This window comes from Phyllostomus hastatus, unplaced genomic scaffold, assembly GCF_019186645.2.
Source record: "Phyllostomus hastatus isolate PE091 unplaced genomic scaffold, TTU_PhHast_1.1 phas_contig_36, whole genome shotgun sequence".
Classification (NCBI taxonomy): Eukaryota; Metazoa; Chordata; class Mammalia; order Chiroptera; family Phyllostomidae; genus Phyllostomus; species Phyllostomus hastatus.
This window is the reverse complement of record NW_025333862.1, coordinates 2,969,818-2,987,639: the sequence shown is the minus strand read 5'-3', so window position 1 is coordinate 2,987,639 and position 17,822 is coordinate 2,969,818. Positions and strand designations below refer to the sequence as shown.

At 40.0% G+C, this 17,822-nt stretch overlaps 1 protein-coding gene and 1 pseudogene across 2 annotated transcripts in view; one reads left to right on the top strand and one right to left on the bottom strand.

The window, feature by feature from the left end:
• CD84 (CD84 molecule) overlaps nucleotides 1-15,467 on the top strand; it is a 44,203-nt gene extending 28,736 nt beyond the window's left edge. Inside the window, exons 3-8 of one of the 2 annotated variants that reach the window (XM_045841569.1) lie at nucleotides 2,664-2,915; nucleotides 3,255-3,374; nucleotides 3,990-4,022; nucleotides 5,338-5,435; nucleotides 6,369-6,431; nucleotides 15,410-15,467. In XM_045841569.1, the coding sequence (XP_045697525.1) occupies nucleotides 2,664-2,915; nucleotides 3,255-3,374; nucleotides 3,990-4,022; nucleotides 5,338-5,435; nucleotides 6,369-6,422 (557 nt within the window). In that variant the 3' untranslated portion in view covers nucleotides 6,423-6,431; nucleotides 15,410-15,467. Of the gene's footprint in view, nucleotides 1-2,663; nucleotides 2,916-3,254; nucleotides 3,375-3,989; nucleotides 4,023-5,337; nucleotides 5,436-6,368; nucleotides 6,432-7,988; nucleotides 10,958-15,409 lie in introns of those variants that run through there. The other variant, XM_045841568.1, reaches the window with a different exon arrangement.
• A 567-nt stretch (nucleotides 15,468-16,034) lies between these two features.
• Nucleotides 16,035-17,689, bottom strand: LOC123820655 (annotated as a pseudogene).
• Between the last annotated feature and the right edge of the window lie 133 nt (nucleotides 17,690-17,822).

The window sequence follows — 17,822 nt, the reverse complement described above, 5'->3', positions numbered from 1 at the left end:
GTTCATGGATTGGAAGAATTAATATCATCAAAATGTCCATACTACCCAAAGCAATTTACACATTCAATGCAATTCCTATTAAAGTACCAATGGCAAGTTTCACAGACATAGAACAAACACTTCAAAAATTTATATGGAATTATACACGACCCCGAATAGCTGCTGCAATTTTGAGAAAGAAGAGTAAAGTAGGAGGGATCACAATACCTGACACTAAACTACACTACAAGGCCACTATAATCAAAACCGCCTGGTACTGGCATAAAAACAGGCACATAGACCAATGGAACAGAACAGAGAGCCCAGAAACAAGCCCAAGTCTCTATGGTCAATTAATATTTGACAAAGGAAGCAGCAACATAAAATGGAATAAAAATAGCCTCTTCAACAAATGGTGTTGGGAGAACTGGACAGCCACGTGCAAAAAAAATGAAACTTGAGCACCAACTTACACCATATACAAAAATAAATTCAAGGTGGATAAAAGACTTAAATATAAACCGTGACACCATAAAAGTCCTAGAGGAGAACGTAGGTAGGAAAATCTCAGATATTTCACGAAGAAACTTTTTTACTGACATGTCCCCTAGAGCAAGGGGCATAAAGGAAAGAATAAACAAATGGGACCTCATCAAAATTAAAAGCTTCTGCACAGCTAAAGAAAACAGTATCAAAATTAAAAGAGAACCAACTGTATGGGAAAACATATTTGCCAATGATACCTCAGACAAGGGTTTAATCTCCAAAATATATAAAGAACTTATAAAACTGCACTCTAAGAAGACAAGGAATCCAATTAAAAAGTGGGCAAAGGACTTGAACAGACACTTCTCCAAGGAGGACATACAGAAAATCCAAAGACACATGAAACGATGTTCAATATCGCTAGCTATCAGAGAGATGCAAATTAAAACCACAATGAGATACCACTTCACACCAAACAGAATGGCCATCATAAACAAAGCAACAAACAACAAGTGTTGGAGAGGTTGTGGAGAAAAGGGGACCCTAGTGCACTGCTGGTGGGACTGCAGACTGGTATAACCACTATGGAAAGCAGTAGGGAACTTCCTCAGAAAACTAAAAATGGACCTGCCTTTTGACCCTGCAATTCCACTGCTGGGACTCTATCCTAAGAATACTAAAACACCAATTCAAAAGAACCTATGCATCCCAATGTTCATAGCAGCACAATTTACAATAGCTAGATGCTGGAAGCAACCAAGATGCCCATCAGTAAATGAATGGATCAAAAAACTATGGTACATTTACACAATGGAATTCTATGCAGCAGAAAGAAAGAAGGAGCTCCTACCCTTTGCAACAGCGTGGATGGAGCTGGAAAACATTATGCTTAGCAAAACAAGCCAGGCAGTGGAAGACAAATACCATATGATCTCACCTTTAACAGGAACCTAAATAACAAAACAAAGAAACAAGCAAAATGTAACCAAAGACACTGAAATAGAAGACAGGCTGATGGTGACCGGAGGGGAGAGAAGAGGGAATTTAAGGGGACAGTGGGAAGAATTCACAGGAACAAACTTAAAGGACACATGGTCATAAACTAAGGGGAGGGTGGTAATGGGAGGAAAGTGGGGAGGGTGGGAGTGGGGACTGGATTGGGAGTAAAAAGGAGAAAACTGTATTTGAACAATGATTAAAATAAAAAAAAAGGAGATTCAGTAGAGACATATACATTGGAACTTCACTTGTTTTTCAATGACATAAGCAACTTCTTTGGTGAATTGAATAGTGGTTTTCAAATACTGGAAGATTATTTCTTAGTCTGTTTTTATTTGTTTTGTTTTGTTTTATTGCTATTCACAATGTGATGCCTATAAACAGTACACAATTTTAAGTTTAATCTGCTTTGATAAACTTTCTTCCATTGCTTTCTTAAATTAGAGCAACAATCAACAAGGCAGTAAATCAAGCCCCAGTTTATAGCATTTGCCAATTCCTGCAGTATAAATACTCCTACCATGGCTGGTTTTTCAAATTAAATTTAGGAGGTGACATTGGTTAATAACATTATATAAATTCCAGATGTACATCTTTACAATACAACATCTGTATACAGTATTGTGTGCTCACAATATATCTATAATATATTTGACCCTTCTCTACTGTCCCCATACTGCCCTTCCCCTTTGGTAACCTCCATTCAGATTCTTGTGTCTTGAGTTTATTTTTGTTTTGTTTTGATGCCTTGTTTCTCACTTTTCATTTTATATTCATGTGAGTAAAGTCATATGGTTTTTGTCCTTTTCCATCTGACTTATTAGCATTGTACTTTTTATTTGACTTATTAGCATTATATTGCCAAGATACATCCATGTTGTCATAGATAATTTTAAGACATGCAAAGTTGGAAAGACTTTGTACATTATTACAAAAGACACATACATAGATATAAATAACTTCTAGAACATAGATAATGGTAAATTGTCAAAATATTAGAAAGTGATGGGTTTTGAGTATTTATTAGGCTTGTTTTAAATATTATTTATTTTATTATAAAAGTGTTTATACATTGCTTTTTCTTGATGAGTGTGTTTAATAAACCTTTAAGATTTTTTAAAAAATGTATCAGTTGGCTCTCATAAAATGGTATAGGCCAGCTCCAGTTTACCACTGGCTAATGTGTTTTCTCCCCATAGGTAGGCTTGGGAAGCCAAAAATTACTCAGAGTTTAATGACATCTGTAAACAGTACCTGTAATGTCACACTGACATGCTCTGTGGAGAAAGAAGAAAAAAATGTGATATACAGTTGGAGTCCCCTGGGGGAAGAGGGCAGTGTCCTTCAAATCTTCCAGACTCCTAACAACCAAGAGCTGACTTACACATGTACAGCATGGAACCCTGTCAGCAACAATTCTGACTCTATCTCTTCCCAGCAGCTCTGTGCAGGTAACCAGCTCTGTTCATCTCTCTTGGGGTCTCAGAAATCACTCTGAAGACGGGCCTCATTCTCTGGAGTAATATGCCTTCCTCATGCTGGGCCTGGTCCCCAGGGGCATACCACCCCCCTCAGGAAGCCTTAGCAACAAGTCCAAAGCCTTCTGAAAGATGCCCCCTGATTCAGTTTCCACCCCTGATTTAGCCGAAGGCACAGTTTCCCTCAAAGTTTTGGTACTCCCTCGGTGGGCATCCAATTTTGATAGTGCCCTTTGAATGTGGACAAGCCTGCTCAATAAGCATCTTCAGCCTATTTCCTGAGAGTTGTCTCATTGCATCTTTCATTTCCAGATATCGCAATGGGCCTCCATACTCACCATGCTGGGTTGCTGAGTGGGTTGGCTGTCCTCTCTCTGTTTATACTCATTCTACCTTCAGTGTTTCTGTTCCTTTTGTGCAAGAGGAGACAAGGTAAGATTTTTCCAATGTGGAAATGCACCTTCCTTCTTATCCAAGGTGGTGTGGAGAGGTCCTTTGCTCCATGGAATCAACATTTCTACAATCCCTACCTTACCCCTCTCACCTCACTATTTCCCAAACTGATAGCCCCGACTATATGATATCACTCTGAATGATCTTTAGAATCTGGTCATAGGAACACCAGATCTTGGGTTCAAGTTTAGCATTGCCATTAGCAATCTGTGCTTAATTAAACATGTGTCTTTACCTCTCTGGCTCAGTGTTCTCACATGTGAAATAAGGTTTGGATTACAGGGTCTCCAGGGTCACTTTCAATTCCATAATATTTTGACTATTACCTTAAGGGACATTGAGGAACATGTACTAATTTTCTAATGGTTGTCATTATATTCTTCTAGATCCCTTGGGTCCTTCTGTATTTGTGCCATTCTCAATTCAGAAAACCTGATCTTAGCATCTTAAGATATCATTGCAATGTCCTATTCCTCCTAATCCCATGTCCACACAAAATATTCCCTTTCCACAAATTATAATAACAAGTCTGGATGTAGATGGGCTCTCCCTCTGCTTCCATGTTCTTCATTCCCCTTTGCTCTAACTCCTTAGGTCCCTACTTGAAGATCTTCAATAAGAAACCTGGTAAGTTCTCAGTAACAAGTTTCCTTGGGTGATTACTGGGAAAGATGAATCCACAGCAAAGGGGTTAAGACTGAGTTTATGCTTTGCAGGCCATCTGAGGTGAAGGTCCTAGCTTGACCACTTACCAGTTATCAGTTATTTTATCATTGTAACACGTAGTTTTCTCAGTTATAAAATATGCATAATAAAGAGTTGCTGTGTATATTAATTAAATGGGTTAAATGGAATTACACATACAAAATATTTGGCCTGGTGCCTGGTACATAGTAAATACTCAGTAAATGTAAGTTACCATACTTAATAATTGATAGCCCCAGGGTTGACCTCATGATGATAAGTCACATAGCCTTCTCAGGTCACAGGTGACCTTTAGGTTTCCTCAAAGAGACATCTGTCTTAACTCCTTATGACCTCTTGGGAGGGAGAAGGGCTACTTTTTCCATCTACAAGTGAGACAAGAGAGAGCACTCAATCTAGCTCACTCACCAAGTCTGAGGCAGGGGCTGGACAGGACTAAGCTCAGAAATGTTGGATCCATATGATATTGTTCAGCTCAAATCTATTGTGTGTGGATATATAGTGCTTTGGAACATGAAGACACTACATTCTGACTGCGTCTTTTCAACTTGACCCTAAAATATTCCATGTTAGAAGCAAAGAAAAGCAGTACGCTTAGGGGAATGCTTCTACCAGTCCATAAATTACGAAAAGTAGGAACATATTTCTCATCTCTACTACTCTGTAGCCTTACACAAAGCCTGGCACATAAAGGGAGCTTAATAAATGTTTGACTGTGTGAGTCAACCAAACAAGCCACAAATGTTTGTGGAGCACCTTCTATGTGCTTAACATTGAGGTGGTAAGAATAATGTATGCACCAGAAGAATCCAACACAGTGTATAACTAGAGATATTCAATCCAGCTGAAAAACCTAGACCCTCTCATTAAAAAACAACTAGCCATGTAAGGCAGCCAATGCCAAGTGCCAGAAACACTAAGACCCTGGGTAGAAGAGCTACTTTGATTGCCCACACAGAGATTGAGAAGAATATCTTAAGCCTAATGTGGACTCTAGAATATGAAAGAATTCCTGCTGAGCTTTGGGTGAGGCTTGAGCTGGGTGCCTCCCATACCACATGCAATCCCTAGAAGAGAAAGAGACAGACCAATCATCCAAACATCCATCTCAAAAGGATGGGAGCTATTTAACCTCTTAGGGCTTCATTTCTCCATCTTAAAAAGGAAACATTAGAACAATCTCTAAAAAGTCATCCACTTTTCACATACTGTGTTTCTACCTTTGTTTGTGGTACAGATGCTGTCTCAAAGAACACAATATACACATATGTCATGGTTTCAAGAGATGCCCAGCCAGCAGAATCCAGAATATATGATGAAATCCCTCCATCCAAGGTGAGCTGACACAACTCAGGGATCCTCACCAGTACCCCCAGGATAGGGAGTCATAGGCAACAGGCCTCTGCTGACTTCTGCCCATACAGAAGCCATAACCAAGAATCTGCAGGTTCAACTAGCAAATACCATATCAGAGAAATTATTCCATGATTCTCTATGTGTAGACGGGAATGTGGTCAATTGTCACCCCATGGCAGCCTCCAGGGTTAAGTCCCTAAGCTTCCATAAAGGAACATGGTGCAAGGTTAGATGAGAGTCATGATTAGGAGTGAAGTGTCCTCTATAGGAGAAGTTTACAAGAGAGCCCCTGGTGTGAAGTGAGGGCTGTTATGTAGTCAGTGACATGTGAGCAGATTGCTAATGGAGCTCCAAGTGCATAGAACTGAGAGAGGTGACCTTGAACTGGACTACCTGGTATGGCTGCAGCATAAGCTTACTTTCCCCAGGCTCGGAGTCACCCTGTCCCACACTTTCTCCTCGCACCTGCCTTTTACCTTCCTGCCCCTTCCTCACCTCTACTCTGAATCAAGATTCTACATGGTATCACCTTTTTCTGTGCCTCCACCACCCTGCTCCACTGAAGTCTACAAAGAGTAAGGGTGGAAACAGGTCTGTCTGGTGAATCTAGCACTGTGCTTGGACTGCTAAGGCAGCTGGATCCATAAAGCTAAAACCCTGACAGCAAAACTCATTCTCAACCACACAGACCCTTCTCTTGAGGTTTTTGCCCAAATTCTACCCTCCCACTGCACACCCACCTGACCATGATCCTCTCCAAAGCTGGATGGAAGCAAAGCTGAGAACTTGAAAGAAGTCAACCTAGTGAAAATGTGACCAGGGAGGGCTGATGGGCAGGAGTAGAAGTAGGAAGGGGGACTCATAACATTGTGCTTGGGTTTTCTTACTAAGGGGATGATGGATGTTTTGCAGATGCTCCCCACCAAGGAGATGCCAGTAAACACAATTTATTCCATAGTGCAGTAATCTGATAAGGTAAATCCTTTCTGACTTTTCATCACTGTTGTCCTGTCTATTCCAACCATCCTGCTATACACTGTTCATCCAACTAGGGGCCAGCTGGTTTCCTTGGGACTTGTCTCTAGACTTCTCAGGACTAATGGCTGAGGGTTTTCATTTAAGGTACTCCCACACATGCACAGAGCACTAATCCCAACGTCAATGACTATCCACAGGCTGGCCTGCTTGGGGTGCTGATCCCACACTTTAGGTGCAGGATCCCTAAAGCCCCTGAACATAGTGTAGAAACTCCAGCCTCTACAATACCCAGGGTCACTGTTAGCTCACAGTGTGAAAATAAGAAAAAAGGTGCCTCTCTATGGGACCACACAGGTACACAGACTGGTAAGTAGAACACAGGCTGAATTTCAGTTCCCATTTGCTCCCTCAGCTGACCTTCACAGGATGCAACCTTCACAACCATTTGTAGTGGTCTAGTGATACTCATAGTCCCTGAGGAACAGTAAACCCTGGCTTTTAACAGGACTTTCAGTATGGGGGATCTGTTGAGGGGCTGTCAAAAAAGGTCCTCATTTCCATTACAGTCAGAAAGAAAGTTTGGGGGTCTCTTAGTGTATGAAGTGTTTTGTAAGTATTCCTGTTTAATAGCTGACCTAACATGCAGGAAGCTAATCATGAAAGATCAATTTGAACCTAGGAGTCTAGAGAAATGGGAAAATAATGATAATAGATGAATAGTGGAAGGATATATTGAGAACTTGGAATATATATAAATCCATAAATAAGAATTAAGAGCTGATTCTATAAGGCATCTATGAGCTAGACAAGTAGGAAGCTTGTAAAGGAACTTAATGCATAGGACAGTTTAATTGTAAAGGTAAGCCAAGTGTCCTTGAGAAAGAAACAGAAGGAACTTTTTTCCCCTCAGTGATCACAAAAGGGAAAGAGGGAGAAGGAAAAGAAGGGGAAGAGAGGAATGAAGAGAAGGAAAAGGAAAGAGGAAGGAGGGTGGAGAATCAAGAAGTGAAGAGTAGGGTGCTCAAATGTTTAAGCCAGATCTGAAGGAGAGTGGGAGGAAACAGAGAAGGAGTCCTGAATTGAGACATCTCAAAGTAAATACTCTAGACAAGTTGAATGACAATTATTCATTGGTCAGTATGTAATTTAAAACCAAAGACTCCTCAAGCCAGTGGGAAGGTTATCCACAGTGTTCTAAACTAGAGCACATGAGATACTAGGAGAGGTGACTCACCACTGTATATAAATAAAAGTAGTTATTGGGATACAGAAGGAACTAGGGCTCAACTAAGAACAAGAAAGGTATGTAGCTTGAGCCTAGATGTTACCTCAAGCCAATAGTCAAAATCAATGCAGTACCCCCATTTCCTCCTGCTTTTTTGTGAGAGAAGTTGATGGATGGCTCAAGGGCTTCCAAATGGGACAACTGAAGCAGAGGTGAAAGACAGGAAAGGTCAAGGACCTGCTACCCCGAATTTCCCCAGCACTGGAAACTTGGAAATCACCAGCAGCAGCTTTCAGTTAACATGTCCTCCATCTCCCTCTTGAGCACAGATGGGAAAAACCAGCGCTCAGGACAGCAAACCTCCTGGGACTTCGAGCTATGAATTTATGATCTAGGCCACTAGACAACATTCTCTCCATGGAAACTGAACTACAACCATAGATAATGGCAGATGTGCTGGATTCAGACTTTCTCTACCCAGATTTCACATGACGTTTGCAAGTCACCACATCCCAACATGTAAGCAAAACAGAAAACCCTCTGCTGCTGGGAATAGCTTGTGCCTAGATAGACAGATGGACATGTGCCCTTTCTGAAATGTCTGCCTTCTGGATGAATGATAAGACAAATCCCCTGGTACAGTGATTCCCAATCTTCTTTATATCACAGCATATATAGAAAATATTTTTATGGCACAATGGAGTAACCTATCAAGAATGTTCATGTCCAGAGGCTGCCTATGGCTAGAGGCTTCTGGTGACTATGGTTGATAACCTTTTCCAGCAACTCCATACATACAGTATTTTGCACACTTGTAATATGCCATGGCACACCACCAAGGATGCCCTGCTTACACTCAGTATACTCTGGAGCATGGCTTCTACCAGTCCACACAGCACCTTGGGAAAATTAGAAAAAGGCCTCTTTCCCTGAGGCAGACACAGCCCCTCACCCAAGTGCATGGCTTGGTGAACAGAATGTGGACTGCAATTCAGCCTCCACTAGACCCTTTGCCCAGAAATCTTTGTTCATTGTACAACTGGCTGAGCCAATGCAACCGTACATGACTATATGGCATGGGAAGCCAACAGAATTGTGTCTCTCAGCAGTTCAGACACACCCTCCAAATTGTGTGTTGGAAAATCCTCTTTTTGTAGGAACTACACTGCTGGGGCATTTTTCTCCAGGCTCTACTTCAAAAGCCTCATAAGATTTTCTTTCTGGCCAAGCTTTTCTTCTATATCACTCTGTGATGGTTAATTTTATGTGTCAATTTGACAGGGTCATGGAGTGCACAGATATTTGGTTAAATATTTAAAGTGTGTCTGTGAGGGTGTTTCTGGATGAGATTAACATTTGATATTTGTAAAATAAGTGAAGTAGATTAATCCTCTTCCTCCTGGGTGGGCATCACTGAAATCCACCAAAAGCTTGAACAGAACAAAAAGATGGAGTAAGGGAGATTTTATTCTATCTATCTATCTATCTATCTATCTATCTATCTATCTCTATCTCTATCTCTAATCTCTATCATCTCTATCTCTGTCTCTCTCCCTCCCTCCCTCTGACTGGCTTTGAGCTGGGACATTAGTCTTCTCCTGCCTTCAGACTTGGACTTGGGCTGGAACTTACACCATCAACTTCCCTGATTCTCAGGCCATTGGACTCTGAATGGAACTGCATATCATCACCTCTCCAGCTTGCTGACTACAGATCTTGGGACTTTTCAATCTTCATAACTACATGAGGCAATTCCCTACTATATCTATTTCCCATTAGTTCTGTTTCTGTGCAGAACCAAACTAATACACAATCCAAGCAGCCACAGCAACAAAAAGAAGCCATACCCAGTATTTCATTCCTCAAAAAGAATTGACAAACTATATTTCTGGCACTTTAGGGGAAGTGTAACTCAACCATCAAGAGACCTTGAAAGAAGCAAAGTCATTCTCTAGAGGGAACTTGAGAGATGTTGCAGATTACAAAACTGGGTTCACCCCAGTTACCAAGGCTCTGCCCAGAGAGTCATGGAGTTCAAGATGAGGTGAAGTGCTCCTCCCCCTTCCCTGCCATAACTGAGAGGAACATTCAAGAGAGCAGTTAAAGAATTTCTTCCCTTATATGTTAACACACATAAGCAGCCAAATCCTAAATGCCTATAAGAAACCCCAGGATGGGCAGCAGGAATAAACTACATTTAGGCAGAATGAAGGTTTTAGCCCTAGTGAATGGGCCAGTAGAACCATCTATCCCTGACTACCTTTAGCACTGTGTTGGGACTGCAAGGCCCCCAAAGTATGAGATGAGCATAATGGCTGCCCTGGGCTTGCTGAGAAACCAATCCAGCACAGACACTGCAGTTAAATCATGAACCACGTACTACCAGGAGTGGAACAAGCTAGCACAGTCAGAAAAGACCATATGGAGCAGGTGGGCTAAAACTGGTCTATGCAGGAAGGATGGGACTCAGCAGAGGATGAAGAAGAAAGACAGAGGGCATTCACATGAAGAAAGCATAAACAACTAAAAAAAAGAAAAACGGAGCCCTGGATCTACATGGTGAATTTTTGGGCACCTCCCCAGACACACCATGCATGTTTGCATTCCCTTGCCTATATGTGGCATAGCCTTGGCTAGAATGTGTGCCCCACTCCTAATCTATATACACATCTTTTAATGCCCAACTCAAATGCCACCTCCTCTATGAAGTTTTTCCTGGTATCATTAGTCAAATTAATTATGGCTCTTTTTGAACTCCTTCGCCTCTCTTTTGGTCCTTTGGTCACTATAACTCATTCCTTTCTGCCTTACAGTATATACAATTACTTGTTTCCCTCTACAATTTGCATTACTTAAGGACAAGAGCCACAACTTCATGATCATCAAGAGGTGAAAATAAAATGTGACAATTTTATTTACCTCTACATCCACTGCCAAACAACATAGTGCTTTGTATGCTGCTTGTGAGCAATAAATACTGTTGAAGAGGAGGTACATATTGGAAGTATTGATAGAGAAAAGCCAATAAGTACAGTATAATCAAATTATGGCAAATATTAAATTTCAGGATGCAGTTGGCAGAGACTATTCCCACTGTAAGGGCATTTTGGAGGGAGAAGACTTTCAGAGTTAAATCAAAAAAAGGTCAACTGAAGCAATAAACCAGGTGTGATGAGGTAGTCACATTACGTAGTGACATGAAGGATGAAATAAAGAGGTTTGACAATAATGGGAAAAAATCCCCTTTAAACTGAATAGGCTGTTTCTTCTAAAATAAAAGAACTTCTCATCTTCATAAGAATTGGGATTTTCTCTTGAATCTCTTCATTCTCTAAATTGCCCCTGCCTCTCCTTGGTGTGTTCATTCTTTAAATTCCTACTGTCCTCATGCCCCAGTGAAAAGTAGGGGGAGAGAGGAAGAAAGGGAGGAAAGGAGGGAGGGAGAGAGGAAGGGAGGGAGGGAGGGAGGGAGGGAGGGAGGGAGGGAGGAAGGAAGGAAGGAAGGAAGGAAAAAAGAATCAAAGGCAAGACTTTTGTAGGTCTTCCAGGAAAACAACCTGAGGTGGAATCAGTGCACAGGAATTCTGAAAGTGGCCTTGGGGACTCAGGATTGCCATGCTCTTGTCCCTTACTCTTTCTTTCCTATGAATCTTCTGATTTATGAAGACATAAGCTACTCACACTATTCCCCAGGAATCAGTTCTTAGACCCTCCTTCTGTAAAATGAGTATGCAAATATATGGTGACAGACACTTGACCTTGAGTGGTAAACACACAGTGCAATAGACAGATGATATATTATACAGTTGTACACTTGAAACCCATATAATTTTATTAACCAATGTCACCCCAATAAATTTAATAAAATTAAAATAAATAAATAAATAAATAAAATTAGTTTTATCTTATTTCCCCCTTTACACCTTTCTAGACAAACTAGATTGTGACCAACAGGTCTATAAAATCAAACTATTCTTTCAATGGAACAAGATCTTGTATCAGAACAAAGATGTGCCAGTTTTGTAAAATGCACTTGAAATGTCAGAGGCGGGGTCCTCTAGTGGAAAGCATCAGTAAGCCAGGAAAGTAAAAGCATGGACCTTACCAGGGGACTTAGAAAATGAAAAACATCGCAGTTCATACTTCTCAGAAAAATAAAGTGAAGATGATTTAAAATGTGATTTAAAAAATATAGAGAGAACACTCAGCCATGGCTGACGTAGCTCAGTGGATTGAGCGCAGGCTGCAAACCAAAGTGTCACAGGTTCAATTCCCAGTCAGAGTACATGCCTGGGTTGCAGGCCCATGACCCCCAGCAACCACACATTGATGTTTCTCTTTCTCTCTTCATCTCCCTCCCTTCCCTCTCTAAAAATAAATAAATAAATACATAAATACATAAATAAATAAATAAAATCTTTTTTAAAAAGTTAAGCAACTTTAAAAAAAAAAACTATAGAATACTCTAAACTATCCAGCCCACAAAAGAAGAGCTTGGTTGGGCTACCCCTGGAAACTGGACAAGGAAAAGAATGAGTCTGACTGTTCTAGGCCTTGTCAAAACAGAACACTCCTTAGGTTCTGCCTGGAGAAAAAAAATGGCTGGGCTATATTTATTGCCAGATCCAATGCTTTTCTTCTGTTTGACTTTTCCATGAATTTCCCTTGATTTGTATGACTTTTTCAAGAATAATTAGTTTCAGTTTCTACTAGCTGTAAAATGAAGCTTGAAGAAGGAAACAATAGAAGGAAATATAATGAGGGTCACAAATGTGGGTTCTAATGCTAAAGGGCTTGGTTTGAATATAGGTTTCTTAGCTATGTGACCTTAGGCAAGTTATTTTAACCTCTCTGTGCCTCAGTTTGCCCACCTGTAAAATAGGGATAATAACAGCTTCTACTTTGTAAGGATTAAATGAGGTGTTACATGCCTGCATGAAGTAAAACCTGTAGTGATCCTGCATGGATCATTGTATTGTACATAGCTGTTCTTATAGGCCTGAAACCTTCATAAGATACTAAAACAAACTTATTAAGGTTCTTGCAACAGAAACATATTGGATAGTATGCTAAATTAATGTTACATATCAAACTTCTAACTCTCAGTCCCCCTAATTCAATGTCTGTTTCTTCAATTATTTCACTTCCCACACTACAGTCTAATCGTCTGCTATACCTGTCTCCCCAACTAGACTGAAAGAATGTGGCTATATCTGAATAATAATAATAGAAATGGAGAGCTCTCAAGGACAGGGAGCCTGCAAATAATTAACTGAGGGTTTACTTTGTACACCAACTCCTACATGAGATGCCTTATATAGTATTGTCAATATTCACAACAACTCTGTAAAGTAGATACTAATTCTTCAAGTTTACATTAAGGCCGAGGGAACAAATACCTTAGCAAATTCAGGAAGCTTGAGAAGGTAGGATTTGAACTCAAGATTCTTATCATCAAGAACCATGCATTTGCACATGACCATGCTGCCTCCTTTTACCTGTGTGGATTCCCAACACCTGGCACTTTGTTTCAGGCATAGCACATACCTGGCACTTTGTTTGACACATATTAGGTGGACCACAAATATTTGTTGAATGAATATATACATATAGTATTCTAAAAGACACTAAAAGTAGTTCAAAAGTAAATATATTCATATATTAATTCTGTGTTGTCTGGATAACCACCCAATTTTCCTATTGACAACATCCATTAAAGAAGCTTAGGTAGAGCTCTCTGTCTGCATTTTAGGCAGGGCTGGTTTCACATAGAATTTCTGATGAACTGTTACAAAATGAGAGAAACACAGTGTAAATTTCCACAATTAATATCACAAGAAGAACAGGAAGAGAAGAAGTAAGAATGGGGAGTTGTGCTACATAATTTGGTGGTTACATAATAGCTCCATGTATGTGGATTTGAATGAGCCCCCATCAAAATGTGAAGAGCATTTGATGGTTATTCAAGTCACATTAAAGCAGTAATACACTTTGGAAAAGGACTATTAGTAAAAAGTCATTAAGTTCTGACTTGAGGAAGCAAAGTAATGATTGGTATATTCTCTAGAGACTTGCAGACTCTGAGAAATTTATTTTGAGAATCAATAGCCACTCTTTGGATGACAGTTATTCACTCTTGCTGGCTGATTGCCCTGACAGTTCTGAACAGCCCCATGCAAGACTGAGTTTGGGCAGCAGCATCTCTGGGACCCAAAAATGGCTATATCTTTGCAGGTGAGAAATGAAGACTTTCTTAGTCTTTTTTTTTTTCATTTTACTCAGAGGTTTCCAACACATTTTATTTTGCAGACCACTGGTTTGTAGCTTTTGAGGACCAATATCTGTATAAATATCTATAAAATGTCCAATTAATTTCAGTTCTGTAGCAGCCTCTCAGGTATCACACACTGTCTTTATGGCTTCAGTTCCAGTGACAAATGCCAGATAGGCTGCCCTTGGGCTCCAAAGAAGGGGAGTATCTATAGTAAAACCTCTTCCAGGGGCTTTCTCTCCTTAGTGGTGGTTTCCTTTGGCAAGAAGTTGATTGGTTCATAAGGCTTTGGGGCCTGTTAGCAGGAAACATTCGGAAATGCAGTGATGTGGTGCTTTTTCTGTTATGCATACACTTGAGGGGTGAGTGCACCTGTGCGTAATCTCTCAATCACTTAGTAGGTTATAATACAAGGAAGTCTCTCTTTCTAAATAACACAGAAAACACTTTTTTAGATCATCTATTTGTTCAAAAATTTCAAAACCTAATTCAAGGAAATATAGATCCCATGAAAGACTTAAAAAGTTTCATAAAACTAAAATCTAGTTCTCCCCAATAAATTGTACTTTACCCAAAATCCTTCCAATGCTTCTAAAATAATACCAAAGGGGGCATCTAATTATACAAGAACAGCCCTGGCTGAGTGGCTCAATTAATTGGAGCATCAACACATACACCATACTGGTCGTGGCATGTATAAGAGGCAACTAATCGATGTTTCTCTCTCACACTGATGTTTTTTTCCTCTTTCTCTCCCTTCCTCTCTCTAAAATCAATAAACATATCCTTGGGGCAGAATTTTTTTAATTTTTATCTAAAAATTAAAATAAAATATTTATACAAGAATAAAAATAAATATTTATTTTAACAAGTTTAAGTTCAAGCTCCAATGTTGGCAATACAGATTCTTAGCACATCACAAAAAGTATGCACAAAAAAGTACTGGTGCAAAGGACAAAATAGTTTTCAGATTTAGGCTAAATAGCTGCTGATTTTAAGAAAACAAATAGCTTGAAATCACCATACAAAATACAACATGTATTAAGCACTACCATCCACAGGACAGTCTTTATTATTAATTTTACTTAAAAATTATTTGTGTAGTTAATTATATTTTAAATTATAAGTGGATATTATACATAAAACCCCTTTCAGAAGGCAATTCTGTGTTGTACTATAGAATGTCTAACTATATTGCAAAAAGTATCCTTTTTTGCTATCGATAAATAATTGATGATATTACTATAAATATTAGGAAGGCTACAAAAAAATAAAATTTATTTTTTTGTCTCCCAAGTGCTTTCCATGCAGAATTAAGCACTTACCTTGTTTAACTGAATGCTCTTTTGGGAAGCATCCTGGGTCAAAGAGATGCTCTTGAATTAGAAGACTGGGCTTTACAAATTAAATATTCTAAGAAATAGTAACCCTCTCCTTATTGGGATACCACTGAGTCATTTACCAATTCTGTCTTTCCAGAATATCATTCAAGACACTTAAAAAAATCAGGCTGATGATAAATATACAAGGTCTGTATATTTATTGGGAAAAGTCCAGCCATTGTTACTATAATGAAAACGGTTTGTGCAACATCAATTTAACTTGGCAGCCAAGGAGAATGGACTGGAATGCACATGCAGAACAATGACAGCTTCACTGGACTAGTCAGTGGGGGTGATATACACCATTGAGTGAGCAGGTGTACTGTGTTGCCATCACATTCAAGATGACTGAGTGAGTAGAGCAATGAATATGCATCGAATTTTGCACTAAGCTTGGCATTCCTCTGCAGAAACTATTCTAATGATTCAGAAGCCTGCAGCTATGGAAACTGGCAGCTTCATCACAACAAAGTGCCCATTCATGCATCACATCTTGTGCAGAGTTTTTTGGTGAAACATCAAATCACCCAGGTGACTCCTCCCCCTGCAGTCCAGATTTGGCATCCTGTGACTTCTGGCTTTCCCCTAAACTACAATCTCCTTTGAAAGGGAAGAGATTTCAGACTGTCAATGAGATCCAGGAAAATATGATGGGGAAGCTGATGGCCATTGGGAGAATTGTGTTAGGTCCCAAGATGCCTACTTTGAAGGGGACTGAATTGTCATTGTCCTATGTACAATGTTTCTTATATCTTTCATCTTCTTCAGTAAATGTCTCTATTCATATTGCATAACTGGATACCTTCTGGACAGACCTCTTATATGAAATAAAAGACACAAGCTGTGATTTGACAGTTACATGAAAGCACCTTTGAAAAGAATGTGTGCAGCAAGAGATTGTGTCTACAGATTCAAAATGTACTGACAGTATTGAATAACATAATTCTCAACCTGGAAGCTGACTCAAGATTAAGTGCATCTTTCAGTTGATGTAACAGGAAAAAAAGGCAACTGATTTTATTTTATCAATTACTTCCATTCACAAATTGACCTCAGGTCACCAGATGTATAGACACAATGAGATTTTTGTTGTTTGTAGTCTTTAATTGGAATAATAATAGAGGAAGATCTATTTAAAAGCAAAACCAAATTGCTCTTTCTGTCTAGATTAAGGGATGGCACCAGGTGTGGGATTCACTTGGTGATTTTGAGTGGCTATCTGTAGTGTGGCATCCATGATTCAGTGTTTGTCTATGAATCTGACTATATTGTTACCCTTCTCTATGATCCCAGTAATCCATGATTCGTGAACTTCAACGACATTTGGGGGACTTCATCTGTGCACAGGATCAAACCATTTGCTCAGGCAATAAAAAGATTAGAAGGTTTCCTGATGTCTCAGGGCTGGTCCCATGCATGAGTCCAAACATGTTTCCACAAGTGTTGCTCACACAAGCCATTTTGGGCCAAGACAGAGGTGCTATGAATCACAAAGGTCATTTTGTTCCTCTCTTTCTTGGCCAGATTCTGCTCATGGCCCAGAATTCTAAAGTCCATCATGCCCATGGCACTGTGGGTCTTGAAAATGTGTGTGAGTCCTGCAGCTGTTCTGTTGACCCTTGCCATATTTATCATCACCTCCTGATATGCCGACTACACATCTTCTTCATGGACCATTAATTTAACTTTATTCAATTTTTCCAGAATATCCAGCCACAGCTTTTTGCATCCCCAGGGGCTTGCTTAACATGACCATGTCCCCAGGCACTGCCTTAACTGGCATGATGAATTCAGTGGGCTGGCAGACAAATGTAGCCACTCCTCCCAGAACAATTCAGGAGCTTTACACTGTTTGGCAGACATTCCTGCCAAATATCCAATTATAATCAGTCCTGCCTCCTCTGCTGCATCTTTAAAATCCTGTATTATTAAGGACATCACAATTCCTTTCTCTGTTGGTCATTTTATTACTGATTCCAAGGACTATCAGTATATTGTCACATTCCATAACTCTGCCCCTGCCTCCTCCCCATTGCTTAGAGGGAACAGAGGATATTGTCACCTGCTATTCTGCCCATCATGTAAGGGTCATCAATGATAGGATAAATGTAATCCGTGGTTTGCACCAAGAAATGACTGCCATGTCTCAAATGAATAATATCAGTACCCATCCCAATGCCAAGTCTTGGCATAACTGCCCCCAGAAACTGCTTACCTTCTTGGAAGTGGTTCTCTTTTAAGGATACCAACAATTTCTGCAGGATATCTTGAGGCACTTTGTAGCCAATGCTGTTCATTTCAATGAAGTGAATCTGGTTACCCAAAAGCTCTTGTCCAATTCATAACTTTCCAGGTTAAAGGATTCCCACCTACACATGGTTCTTAGGGCCACACACTTCACTGCTGAGCTCCTCCCCTCCCTCTCCTAGATGGCTGGTTTCTTTAGAGATCCACCTGTTTGCTTTGTGCCCTGTACCACCTTTCAAAAAAAAAGTGGGGGGTGGGGGGCA